The 14688-nt window shown below is 41.2% G+C and overlaps 1 protein-coding gene across 1 annotated transcript; it reads left to right on the top strand.

Moving 5' to 3' along the window:
• The first annotated feature begins 863 nt into the window (after positions 1-863).
• LOC141801823 (WD repeat-containing protein 26) lies at positions 864-14385 on the top strand. Its single transcript, XM_074685114.1, has 14 exons — positions 864-1492; positions 3479-3578; positions 4490-4546; positions 5192-5328; positions 6188-6285; positions 6391-6547; positions 6805-6943; positions 7689-7829; positions 8200-8319; positions 8574-8719; positions 10593-10671; positions 10779-10908; positions 11136-11330; positions 11444-14385. Exons 1-14 carry the CDS (start codon positions 1188-1190, stop codon positions 11467-11469), a joined length of 1830 nt encoding a protein of 609 aa, XP_074541215.1. The 5' UTR covers positions 864-1187; the 3' UTR covers positions 11470-14385.
• The last annotated feature ends 303 nt before the right edge of the window (positions 14386-14688 follow it).

Raw genomic sequence — 14688 nt, forward strand, 5'->3', positions numbered from 1 at the left:
CTCTGATGAGCAGAAGATTAAACAAAGTTCTACATGGGTTGTTTTTGTATGTGCATGCAGCTTTTGCAATAATAAGGCTCAGCTATCCTGATAAACTACCAGCTAAAGCCCTGTGTATCCTCTTAAGTAATCATTGTCTGCCCTTGACTTATACTCATGGTAGATTTTCTGTCATAATTATTATAATAACCTATGGCAAATGTCTCAATGTTAGCATCATAGAACGCCAATCCAAGCATCTTTGCTTATTTGGGATAAAGAAACATTAGTGAAAAAAACTTAATTGTGTACAGCACTCATCATGTTCTTTCCTCGCCAAAGCCCCTGATCCTAATTTTTACCAAATTCTAAAGTCACCAAAGTACCACATGTTTAACCAGAACACAAACAATCATGTCGTGTTTATGTTTGGCATTATTTTAAACTAAAAATCTAAACATCGTTACTAGGTCAAGCTTATTCCCGGTTTAGGATTATTTTTTATTATTATTATTTTTTTTTTTTTTATTATTGTTTTGTATTAAGAATGGTTTAGGCAGAAATGTCAAAAGCTGGACACCTGTCGAAAAAAAAAAAGTTTCATACTGTATGCTAATTTATTGTTCCGGATAGATTAAAGGAAAGTTTCTGGGAAGACAACGATGAATTTTAATACGACATATTGTTATAATCAGGTAATTATTATGCTAACGAAGTCTTCATGCACCTCCCACGGATTATAATTCTACCCGGAAGCTTGGTAGTGTAGGAATTTCCGGTGACGTCAGGGCGTCAGGACTCCATTAGGGCTGCAGCTGTTTAGAAAGAAACAACAACAAAAACGGGCTAACTGACAGCGCTTCAACAGTGACAGTCCGCCCTGAGCCCCACAACGAGGCCTCAAATCTGGAAGCTTATCCTTTATTTCCCACCCGGAGCTCCGCCGGCTTCTAACCACGGCCGCTCTCGGTGAGGAAACTCTGGCCTCCGCTTCCTCCTCCTCCGACTCGGACACCGGCGGAGCGTCGCCGCCCCCGCGGAAGAAGCACCGAGCCTCGGCGGCGGAGGGAGCAGGAGAGCCCGGGGCTTCAGCAGTTGTAACAGGCCTTTCTGGAGTTGTTTTAGGACTTGCTACTCACTCTCCACTCTCTCAAGCCACCTCTGCCATCCACTTTAACCGAAGTGTAGTCAATAACCTCAGCAGCAGCATGCAGGCAAACGGAGCTGGACAGGGACAAGAATCTGCGGAGCTCTCCTGCCTGAACAGCGCACAAAACGGGGAATCGACCTCGGCCGGTGGAACCCACTCCAATGGGCTTCTCTCCAACACAGACAACGGAAATAATGTCGGTACCAGTAACGGCTCTGCAACAGGGCCCGGCTCGGGGACTTCGGCTGCCTCCACAGCTTCGGGCTCGGAGGTCGGCTCGTTGAAAAAGAAAAAACGACTATCGCAGGCGGAGGAAGATGTCATACGATTAATAGGGCAACATCTTCACGGACTAGGGCTAAAGTAAGTTTATTCAAAGTCAAGAAAAACACAAATGAATGCAACGTAACAGATGATCATAAAGTATTAGATATATGCGTGGTGGTTCGATGGGAACAGCTAAGTAGCAGCTGGTAAAAGCGCTAATAGTGCGCTTGACAGACACAAACATGGGGGGATGGGGTAGTTAGCCTCTGAGCTCGGCAGTTGGTTGAAGAAGGGGTCCATCTTGCACAATAACAGTTAGCTTGAAAGCTAGCAGGACTAGCCTGCGCTTAGGTGCTGTGTCCTGGCATTAGATCTTTGAAGAACCATAAAACATAACCTATCATTTGCTTTTTGACATTGCCACCATTAGCTGGGATTGATTTTATTTGCTAGTTAGGCCACAATCCATAAATAAATGTTAAGGATTTCGCACTGAATACGGGCATTACATCATCTTATATTAGTAACGTTTATTCAGGGGAGATCCAGAGGGTTGTTATGGTTTTCTAAATGCATGTCACGGGAATGAGAGATCTCGATTTGATTAAGTACATAAGTAAGTGATGGTGGACTTTTTTCCACCGCATTTTTGCGTTTACAAATGCGGATGAAACGTTAATGTGCGGGTTGTCAATGTTGGTTTTCGCCTGAATGGTTGGTGGTTTTCAAGATTTTCCAGCTTAGCTGCCCCAGGGAAAAGAAAATGTTATTTTGCAGCATCGTGTTGGATGAAAAGTAATCGCACGACCAGACTGCCATAACTAGCCCGGTTATGAAAACTGCCCTGGTTATTTTAGTATTCAGAGTGCACCCTTTGAACTGTCGTCTAGCAAGTCTCTTTTAGTCGAATTAATCAACATTTTAAACAATTTCCCAGGGAAGATTGTTAGATTTATTAGTGACGATTGTGTTAACTGTTTGCCACTGCCACTGTGTCAGAGCAGTGTGTCAACAGTCAGTCAGAAACCCTGGCGTGCATGTGTTAGGGCATGTATTTATTTAAAGACAACAGTCAATACCGTGGGCGACAGTTGGTCATGAATTGAGAAGAATCGGTTGGTTTCATGGCGGCTGAAGAATGCGCTTTCTACCAGCTGTTTTAGATGGACGCCCCGTCTTTGAATCTAATTATAGCGTAGTGGGGTTTTCAAGAAATCTTTGTCTAGCATTCTCCTTCAAAGCTGCTGTGGTGATGGTAGCCACTGCTGGGCAGCTAGACATTCACAGATATGTGGTATCCAGCTGAGAGAGGGTAGCTGCCATTACAAGGCTTTATAAAAGACAGCTCCACATCGCTGTGTTTACAGAGGGGGTGGGTCAGGGGGATACATGGCATTGGCTGGTATGAAACAGAGCCCCTATATCTCAACTGGGGAAATGCAGCAGGAATCAGTGTAGCAAGATGAGAGAGAGGCTCAACACAGAGCTGCTGCGCCACTCCATTGATACCTGAGAATGATGTCATCATGCTGAAGGTGTCACCACCCCCATCCACAACCCACTTTCCTTATCACACACACATCTGAGCAGACCTGTTGTGGTGGTAAATGTGTTACACAAAGAGAGATGTGACTGGACAGATGGCCTTGGCTGACAGGCTAATATGATGGAAGCTTAGTTCATGTTCCTGAACCTCCTACTGTCCACTCATAATACTCCGCTGACACAGCTCTGGGATGACTCCATCATAACATTGTTGGACATTAAACTGCCTACAGTGTACTGTCTGCCAATGAGGTTAATGTCATTTCAAATTAAACTGCACATCATCACTGTCCCTATAAACATAGCATAATTACTATGAAATGCCACAAATCATACCATAATCATGAACATCAAATAATTTGTCCTGTAAAATGATGCATTAAATTTCAACATGGGCTTAAACTTCTAAGCTCTGAGAGAATTTCATTCTACTGTAGTCCATAACTCAATCTAGATTTTGATCTCCCATCCTGTATCCATGTACATATGTCATCCCAACTGTGTATACTGTTTTCTCATTGTGTGTTCTCTCTGTAGTCAGACAGTGGACCTGCTGATGCAGGAATCAGGCTGCAGACTGGAACACTCCTCAGCTACCAAGTTCCGCAACCACGTCATGGAGGGCGAATGGGACAAGGTAGGTCTCTTTTGGCAATGCTGATACAATAGCAAGAATTTTGATAGATGGTATATTCTAGTGATCTGTTGTGTCTTTCCACTTATCTTAACATGTAAGCTGAAGAAACAAGCATGTAAATGAGAAAGATCATCTTATATGATTCGATAAGAAATACATGCGAGAATTTTGGTAGAATATTAAACAGTAACATTGACATCTGGTTCTTACATTAGGAACTAACAGGGTTAGTTTTCTATTTGATCATCTTTTGTAATTTAATTTAATAATAGTATAACACAGCATAAGCCTTATTATGTAGCCTTTATTATATCAAATGGACTAGATTAGGACTAATCAGAACACCAGCAACACAGCAGATTGCTGTGGGGGCTCCGTAAGGCCTGATAAGATGGAATTAAAAAGCTCCAATATAAACCTTATAAATTTCTAAGAGGTTTTATGTAATTGGGTGTTAAATCCACACTCTTAGCTGTATTGCCCTGGTTTCAGTTCAGAGTAGCTCTTGGTCCAACATTTCTGACCTGAGGCTTGTAAAAGCACAGGTCGTATTGATAATGGTCTTGTGAACCACGAGCTGAGTTCATAACTGCAGGATGAAAAATTGACACCAACCTACATTTCTGGTAGGGTTAGCAGGTTTCATACTCTTAAAAGTGATTTTAGAGTAACTTAATATGCAAATAGGTTAGAGAGTTTCACTTAAAGATGCTATGTTGACAATTCTGATGGCCCAGTTAAAGTTTAATTTCAGTCTTCTTAAAGAAGAAAGTGACCATAAGATTTGTGTAACTGCTCATGCGATTAGTTGTTCTTTTTCCCTGTGCATGGATGGAAACTGCTGAGCTAACATTTTGCTGTCTCTTTCTCTGTCTCTCCCCTCCATCACCCTCCCTTTTGTTTTGGTCCAGGCTGAAAATGATCTCAATGAGCTGAGAGCACTGATGCATTCTCCCAATGCTATTGTGGTAAGCCCCCTTTGCCCAAACCTGAACTGGGCTGAATGATTGCTGCTCAGTTCTAGAACTGCAGTGTTAAAATGCAGCTTCTGCAGGTTCCGGTTGGGAAAGCTAAGAGATAACTGCTGTAGCTGTTGAATGTGTGACTATGTACAGCCATTTTAGGTTTTGAGTTGTGTCAGGTTAGCGTTGTGACTGTCAACACAACTTCACAGCAACTCTAGAGGACAGTTGGCTTATTTCAGGCCTAGTTGGAGAGTCAGGATATGTGTCTATGTGTTTAAAGCTATTTATATGTAGACTGTTATAAGTGGATGTTTTTTGTATGTTTCAGAGCTATTTTGATGGTAGTGGTTGTCAGAGCAGCAGCTCAAACTGAATACCCAAGATAAGACAGAGGCTCTTAATGCCACACATTAATGCTGGAAGGGATAATGTGGTTGTCTTTTATTTGAGACCAGGCTATTAATATTGACATACATTAAATTAAAAATGTTTTAAACATGCTGTCTTAAAATTTGCTGTCAGTACAAACTTATTATATTTTATCTTTTGCAGTGCACAGTTTAAGTGTTCAAAGTAAAGCTGATTCAGCAGAAGCTTGTTTGTCATTTCCTTCAGTTTCAATAAACCTCTTGTCTCTCTTCTTCTCAGCGTATGAAGTTCCTGCTGCTGCAGCAGAAGTACCTGGAGTACCTGGAGGACGGCAAAGTCCTGGAAGCTCTGCAGGTTTTGCGAGGAGAGCTGACGCCACTCAAGTACAACACAGATCGCATCCATGTTCTCAGCGGGTACAATTACCTTTTTAATATTGCTTCCCTCTTACAGCAGTCTTTAGACAGCCGTCTATACACAAACGGCTCCATGTGGCTCTTAGATAACTGTAATCAATAAAGATGCAGCCGCCACAACTGGTGCGAAGCCAACAGCAGAGCCAGGATTCTTAACAGATGCTGATTGGTGATTGGAATTGAATTCATGCCAATATATTACACTATGGAAATGATATATTTAGAGTCAGAGGATTCTTGTGCTTTCTTGTGACTTTCAGACAGCTTCCATTTTAATAAGATATGTAGTTTTATCTTAGATTTAAGGAATAGATTCAGCTAAGACAATGATCAAAAGACCTTTTCAAAACAAGCTTTATTTTCAGCCCTTCCAATAAATGACTTAAATCCATATTCTTCATTTTTATTTGTTTTAGTAGTGAACATTTTTACTCTCAGATAATGCTCCTCTGTTTTTCCTCTGCCACACTGTGTAAGGACTGAGGATTGTCTCCTCTACTCTGATCAAAGCACAATGCCTGGGCTCTCCTCAAACACATTCCTCTGATCCATTATCTAATCAATTAGTGTGAATTGATCAATCAACACCGCCAGCACAGCTGTTTGTTTTAACAGACTCTATCGACAGAATAAAGCATTGATTTGACACGTCTCATCTTTGGTCAATCAGTCAGCTGTACTCAGGTGTGCCCTTGACTCTGCCACTACATGCACTCAACATACCATGTGTCTCTGCCTAGGCTTCACAATGTTTTTTCATATTAAGTTTTTTCACTTTGAGTTTCATTTTAGTAACATCAGATTATCCTGTATGGTATATTTTAATCATGTTTGTCGATTTGTTTGTGTCTTCCTGCAGGTACTTAATGTGCAGCCATGCTGAGGACCTGAGAGCGAAGGCAGAGTGGGAAGGCAAGGGCACCGCCTCACGCTGCCGACTGCTCGACAAATTACAAAGTGAGCAAACATGTCCACACTCTGACACTTTAGAGCCAACACACACAATCCCTAACCTGTCTGTGAGGGTTAAATCTGTTTTTTGTTTTATCTCTCCTTTCATAGCATATCTACCCCCTTCTGTGATGCTGCCCCCTCGGCGGCTGCAGACGCTACTGCGGCAAGCAGTGGAGCTGCAGAGGGACCGCTGCCTCTATCACAACACCAAGCTGGACAGTAGTCTGGACTCTGTCTCTCTCCTCCTCGACCATGTCTGCAGCAGGTTGGTGCTGCACAGCTTGCGTGCTGCTCTGGCCCCCTGAGATCTTATTGTGAAATAATCATACTGCAGCATTTCATATGTACGCAGAAGCTGACCTCTTGCTGTAAGGATACTATTTTCAAGGCTGCCTTACTCTTTTTGTTTCATAACTTTGTTCCTCTTCAGTTTCCTCCCTCCTTACTTACATATAATTTACAAAAACTTCTACTTTTGACTCAACAGTGAAGTTTAACCTTTGAACTCTCTCCATTTCACAGGAAACAGTTCCCCTGTTACACCCAACAGATTCTCACAGAGCACTGTAACGAGGTGTGGTTCTGCAAATTCTCCAACGACGGCACCAAACTAGCCACTGGCTCCAAAGACACTACTGTCATCATTTGGCAAGTGGACCCGGTGAGTGGAAAGATGGTTAGGTAAACACGAGCTGGGCTTTCACATTCCCTGGCAGCTTTTTCTTGGGGCTTTTTCTGTGCAATACAATAAGCCCTCAACATTCTTTGATTGCAGTTGAATCAAATTAAGTATTTATTTTTTTTTTACCATTTTGTGTTTTTAACATTTCAAAACCACAGACAAATTCCTTGTTTCAATAAAATGGCTTTAAACCATAGTTCTGATTCTAACATGCACTACTATTGAACATGTTGCTCCAGCCTTTTTTCTCCTAACATGTGACAAATCATTTGCATAAACAAAAGTAACTTCACCTTGTCCCTCAGTATGGGTCTGCCATAGTGTCAGAAGTCTTACAAAGAATAAGTATTTTGTCCTTTATTAAATCCTTCACATTTAGATTGTGTTGTTCCTCTCTCTCAGGAAGGGGGAATCAGCTCTTGACTACCTTATGTCTGCGAACAGAACCTGAGGGGTAGCATTAAAATTTGCTCATCCAAGAAGTTTTTTTCTGCCTGTTACATTCGTGTGATTTAACACCCCTTAGGCATTGAATGAGACAAATTAATTTGTCACACAGACTGGACTCTCTGTTTTTTAATTTCTCATTTCTTCTTTCCAGTCAGTATACTCTCCTTTGTCTGGTGTGAAAGCTTAAGTTCTTAGTTTCACTGCAATGGAGGGCACAATCCTCTGTGTATTATAATGGGCTCATCATTATCACCTTCATCTTTTCATTTTGTAGGAGAGCCACCAGTTAAAGCTGCTCAGGACCCTGGAGGGTCATGCATACGGTGTCTCTTACCTAGCCTGGAGTCCCGATGACACCTACCTGATCGCCTGTGGGCCTGACGACTGCTCTGAGCTCTGGCTCTGGAATGTTCAGGTGACATCATACTCTTTTCACACTGTACTATTTTTAGATTTACATAACCCACTCTGTGATGCCTCGTAATTATCTGTTTCCATGTGAAAAACATACAGCAGCATAGACTGATGATGTCATAGAGATGTCTTGTTCACGTGAAGTAAACAAGGGGAGGAGAAACATCCTTTGGTTCATCCATAGATCCTGTGTAGGCTGAGTGTACTCAATGACCTCTCCTTTTCTCACATCCCATCCCCTCCTCTCTCTCCTCCTTTTATCAACCCCTCCCCCGCTCTTACTTAATGTTTCTTCTTGCTGTCTCCCTTCCCCCATTTTTTTCTCCCTGCTCTGTTTTTCATACGTCTCTATCAATCCCTTTGATGACCAGACGGGGGAGCTGCGGACCAAGATGTCCCAATCCCATGAAGACAGTCTAACCAGTGTGGCCTGGAACCCTGACGGCAAACGCTTTGTTACTGGAGGACAAAGAGGACAGTTTTATCAATGCGTGAGTTTTCATTCTCTGGGTATGGGGTTGTGATTTAATAATGTGAGAGCTTGGAGGAGGAGGAGGGAGTAATGAACAGTGTTGACATATGGCAGCTGTCATGTGACAGTTGACCTTAAAGAGGCAGCTTCAAGTCAGTTGTTTATACACCTACATTGATTTTTCTGCTATGAACTCGTTGAACCTTTAGTTTATCTGTTGGGGAGAGTGTTGAGGCTTTTATCCTTGTGTTTTATGGCTGGCTGTGTTTTCAGGACCTGGATGGTAACTTGTTGGACTCCTGGGAGGGTGTGAGGGTGCAGTGCCTGTGGTGCCTGAGCGACGGCAGAGCAGTGCTGGCCTCAGACACACACCAACGCATCCGGGGGTACAACTTTGAGGACCTTACAGACAGAAACATGTAAGTGTTGGCCATTACACTTAAAACAATTGAGAAATATACTATTCAGTTTAAACTCTTGAATTAGTGAACAGCTACGGAAGAGTTTAATGTTTACAGCCTCTCACCAGGGATACTTTGGTTCCTTGTATCAGGTATTAGCCCAGTATGCAATATGTGTAAGTTTGATTCACGTAGAAAGCCTGACGTTACCAAAACATATTTCTCAGTCTCATCGTCATAGTCAGGATTACAAAATTTTAAATCATACCAGTATTAGATCAATCACTGTGAGTCACAATCTGTATCGGCCATTGCCATAGCCAGGGAGGTGACTGCTCCTTTTCTGTTTCAGATCTCAGCCTCTGTGATGTTTAATAAGCTGAATAGATTTACTGTATTACAAAAACTTTTTAAGGCTCAATTTTATATCATCTTAAACCTTTTCATGTCAGTATGACTGACTGACAAACTTTTTTTTTATAAAGATCTTTTCATACATAGCAGTGGCAACACAAAGTGCTTGACAAAAGAAAAAATAAAAAGCAAACAAAATATAGTAATAATAATTATAAGTGACCTGAAACCCTCCCATAAACGCACACATCAGTATACAACCCTCCACCTCCAACCCACAAACCCACACCCTAGTGCACAAGGTCAACACGATTTAATTAAAATCGGGCAGATGACCTGAGGACTGTGGAACTGTGGAAATGTTATCTGGAGACCTTAACAAGAAAACACTGAAGGTAAAATAAAATGTGAAACTTAAAATAAGAAAATAAAACAACCAAATTAAATTAAACAAGACAATAAAATATTAAAAGACCAAAGCAGTAAAAGAGAAAATGATGCAAAACTAAAACTTAATGATACAGAATTAAAAAGCTGAAAGAATCAGTGCAGTAAATAAGAAGATACATAATTGAGTTTGAACAGGTAAAAAGATAAATACATAATCAACCAGAAGATTGAGTTTATATGCCTTTAAGAAGAAGAAGAAGCAGCTCTGAACTTATGTAGATACATAAATAAATAAGTATAACTCAGTTAAAAGCTAGACTAAAAAGGTAAGTTTTAAGTTTGCTTTTAAAAATATTTAAGCTCTGTGCAGCCCCCAGGTCTTCAGGCTGTTCCACAGTCGTGGGTCATAATTTTAAAAGCTGCCTCACCGTGGGTCTTTGTATCCACTTTTGGTACTATTAAAAATCCTCCACCTGAAGACCTGAGGGCTCTCACAGGCACATATGATAAAAGTCAAATAAATAGGTGGGTGCAAGACTATTGAGTCATTTAAAAACCAGTAAGAGAACCTTAGAACCGATCCTAAAAGATACTGGTAGCCAATGCAGAGACTTTAAAATCGGTGTAGTGTGGGCTATTTCTGGTCTTCATTAGGATTCTGGCAGTGGAGTTCTGGAGCAGCTGGAGCTTTTTGGAAAAACCAGAAGAGCATTACAATAATCAATTCTACATGTAATAAAAGCATGAAGTAGTGTCTCTGCATTGGCTCAAGAAAAAGAAGTTGATGTTCTTTGGGGATGTTCTTCAGGTGATAAAATGCTGTTTTGGCCAGATTTTTAATCCGTGCCTCAAAACTGAGATCTGAGTCAAATGTTACACCCAGATTTTTTACCTGATGACAAGGGTTTAGAGCCAGTGCTTTAAGTTTAGCGTTCAGCTTCTCTCTCTGAGTTCCAGTACCAATGACTCACATCTGTATGCTGCTTTGTAAGTATTTCATCACTTTTGAGGTGTTCATTTGTGATTGCCCATTTTCATTACTCAGACTTATACATCTACGACATATGCGACAGCTACTACCAATACTCATATTTGTTCAGGAAGTTGCCTAACTGCTTGTGCTTTTCTTTTTACTTGTTCTCCACAGAGTACAAGAGGATCACCCTATTATGTCTTTTACTGTTTCAAAGAACGGAAGATTAGCTTTGTTAAATGTAGCAACTCAGGTGAGCTCTTCCATCCATAATCATCAGTTTTCCTGCCTCTGACACACCTTTAGAGTCGAGAGATACTACGCAGTTTTTACAGGCTATTCTTCTGCTGCCTGTCATAGGGAGTGCACCTGTGGGACCTTCAGGACCGGGTGCTGGTTAGGAAGTACCAAGGTGTGACCCAGGGCTTCTACACCATCCACTCCTGCTTTGGAGGACACAATGAAGACTTCATTGCCAGTGGCAGCGAAGGTACAGTCAAAGAACACCAAAGCTTACTAACAGGATTAACTGTGATATGCTGATAATGTATGCTTATCCCCACCAATGGGAGTCTTGTCATAGTAGTAACACCATTAAGTGTTTGCTCATGTTAAAGATTTAAATCATCTACATTTTGCTGTGAGCTTTAACAATCCTCCATGTATTATATACTGAATGCCTTCATCTCATTAGAATATTGTCCAATCTTTTCTTAGACCACAAAGTGTACATCTGGCACCGGCGCGGTGAACTTCCCATTGCTGAGCTAACAGGCCACACACGCACCGTTAACTGTGTGAGCTGGAATCCAACCATCCCAGGACTCATGGCTTCCGCCTCAGATGACGGCACAGTGCGTGTCTGGGGTCCAGCACCCTTCCTCGAGTCACAAGAGGCGGACGGTCTCAACGGTAAAAGACAAATCTAGATCTAAAAAAAGCATCATTAGCTAAAAATCATTAAACTTGTTGACGTTTTGCAAGCTAAAACAGGCCTTAATTTTTAACATCTTTCTTCTCCTTAGAGAACTGCAGTAACATGGACAGTTGATGGTCAGTTATGGGCGCTATTCAGTGGTGAGCTTCAACCATCTGACCCAGGAAACCCACCTCCACCTTGAGCTGGGAGCGTCCCCATGATGCCTCCAAGACAGACACGGCAGAGCAGCCGTCTACTTACTGGACTACATCTGTCTGCCCGTTTGCCTGTCACATTACCTGTATAATGTCTCCATGGAAATGGGTGGGGTGTTGTTCAGGGAGGATGGTGCATAGGGGGGATATAGCAACTCTTCTTCGTGTATGTTTTCCCCCTCTTCCCCTCTTGCTATATTCTTCGCATTTGATCTGTTGGACAAAACCCGTCATGAAAACACTGATCGACCAGCTGACAGAGAACACACACACAACAAACAAACAGAAAATGCTATGCTAAATGTTGGAGTTTTTTTATGATAGACATAGCGTAATTCTCATTCAAGAGGTGAATCTTAGCTTGAGTAGTGCCCGTGGAAAGCTTTAGCGTAAAGATTCCACTTTCCGTTCTCAACATTAGGAACTTTTTTACTCCTTAATTTAACTTCTAACACGGACAGTCGCTGTAATGTTCCCGACTTACAGTCTCCCCCACCACCTCCTCTGTCGAGCTAGCTACCGCACAACTTCATTACATCTGCCTAAAGAGGAGACAAACAGAGGGACACACGGGGCACATATCAACAAGCTAGACAGGCTTTCCTCTGTCAGGACGCAAATATAATGACATAAAAAGTGCAACTTGAATGCACAGCGGCGACTGCTGTCCCTCCTCTGTGTGTGTGTTTGAGAGAGTGAGTGGAAGCGATTATGCATGCACACATTAGTGTGAGAGTTGACATTCGTGCGTGCAGGTTTAATTGCGGCGTGTTTTTTGTATGTGTGCTCTACTCACACCAGCAGACGACCCCCTCCCCTCCCTGTTCCTGATTCCCTAGTAAAAATTGTAAAGAGGATTTTAAACCAATTCTAAGTTATCCAAAGCCCCATAGGGACCTCTATCTGTGGAACAAAGAATACTTGAGAGCCATTTTGTAAAAGAAAACTAACTTTTCTTTAATCTGGGGCTTTAATTTTTACATTAGAATTTATTTCTCCTTTACCATGTGGCATTTCAAAACCACACTGCTTTATTGGCGATGTTGAAAAGACGAGACATGTTTCGAAATGCTGTTGTGTTATTAGCAAAGGGTCATGTCATAACATAAGAAGTTAATGATTGTAAATTATAGGATGAGTAGTTAGAAAGAAGAGGCACCAATAACCAGAACCGGAGTGTTGTCGCAAATCTTAATACACACACACACACAAACTGCCTTCCTGTTCATACAGTTGCACACAGACCATCAGTATGTATGATACTCCCCTCCCTCCTCACTGCACTTCAAGTGGTCTCTCTGCTGTTTTGCACCAACTGCATAAATCCACAAAATAGCCAGAGGTTGCTAAAAGGAATTGAGCCCTCACTTTGCCTCTATGCACCCAAAAGCAGTGACTGATTCTCCTGTCGGCAGAATAAAGCCTGAACCTTGCAGCACATAAGGCACAGCAGCCTCATATTAGAGAGAATTCAGCATTAACACCCCTTTCCCCTTTGCTCTCCAGCCAAGTTATTCAGTGGTTAGTGCACCATTCAAAGCTTTCTTCCTCCCTTTTTTCAGGGTATGTAATGACTATTTGCTACAGACTGATAAACAGTAAAAACATGTTTAAAATCAGTGCTTTTCTGCCTGTTTTTATTGAACTTTTTTTGTTACTTACATTTTTTGTTCACATTATATCACTTTTTTGGTTGACCTCTATCCCTGTATGATCATATTAAAATATAACCAGACATTTGGAGTCCTTATTTTATTTTGAGTTTTCTTTGATAACCCTTTCATCTTTCTTTGAATATATATTTAGTTTCTTTATATTCAGTTGCATTTTATCTACCAGATATTACGAATTAATATGCACAGTAACACCCATGCCAGTTGGAGTAGGATTGGAGTTTTTATTCTATCCTCTTTTTTTTTTTTTTTTTTTCAATTTCATGAAGTGTGTTACCTACAATCAAATCAGGTCTAAAGCCTCCAACCCTCGCCTTTAAAGAGTTTCCTTTATGTGAAAATCGACTTTATCGCATGTCTGTGTAATAGACCAGATCTCTCTTTTTGTGTTCTGTTGTTGTTCTGATGTTGATTGGCAGTTGACACAGGTATTTTCTGTAGGTTACTTGTGTTGATCCTGGACTGCAGAATGGACTTCTCACACACCCTGCATCTTTTCAGAAAACTAAACAGGCTGATCATTCACAAAAAAGTCAAAAGTAGTCACCGTAAAGCCCACGATTCACCTGCTATGTCTGTATGCAACCTGGTGTGTACTCTTTTGTCTGATTTTACCAACGGAGTTCTTTCTGATTTATCTTTGTCTTATTTCTCTCAGAGGTGATGGAGGTAGTGTTGATGGTGGTGTTGGGTAAGGGGCTTGGTGTGGGTACATTAAGGGCTTACTGTAGCATCTCTAAGCTCCTTGGGCGGGGGCGGGGGGAAGGGGTGATGTGTGGCTTTGCGTTCATTGTGTTAATTACAAAAGTGATTGTAATGTTTTGTATTGTTGTGTAGGAAAAGTGTTATGTATGCATATTTTCAATAAAGCATTCAGGGTTTTGAGAAAAAAAAAAAAAACGCCAATGGAAGTTTGATGGGGCAAGAAATTGTGAAGGCCCCTAAAACTCATCGTGACTTAAACACAGCAAAGGAGCCCAGTGTGGCCCTGAATCACTGCTTTTGGCAAAGCATGTGTCAAGGGCTCTGTGGTGAGAAACATGTCAGAATTCTACTTTGTATTCAGCCATTTGTTTCTTGAAGGCAGTGTCTGGAGACAGGCGGCTGGTAAAAGGCTTCTCAGAATGCCAGTAGGAGTAACATGAACAATTGCCAATAAAGTGACGTTATTTTGAGTAAGCTTTGTTGTTGACCATATATTTCAAACTCCATTTATTTTGGTAAGTCTGTGTATATAAATGTTACAGTACAGTAAATTCTTAGTAGACCCAGAGTGTTCCAAAAAATTTGGCATTTACACTCAGACAAAACTGATGGAAAATAAATGCTCAAAGAGGGCTTTGCAGCACTCAAATGTAGAAAAATTGACCCTGATGGACGAAAAAAAAAAAAATCTGGTGTAAAATCCTAAATAATATTTGATAGTAAAATTACAAATACTTAAACAATTTACTCAAAATTAA

Source organism: Halichoeres trimaculatus, unplaced genomic scaffold, assembly GCF_033239565.1.
Source record: "Halichoeres trimaculatus isolate MK-OKI-2021-1 unplaced genomic scaffold, fHalTri1.1 fHalTri1_scaffold_13, whole genome shotgun sequence".
Lineage (NCBI taxonomy): Eukaryota > Metazoa > Chordata > Actinopteri > Labriformes > Labridae > Halichoeres > Halichoeres trimaculatus.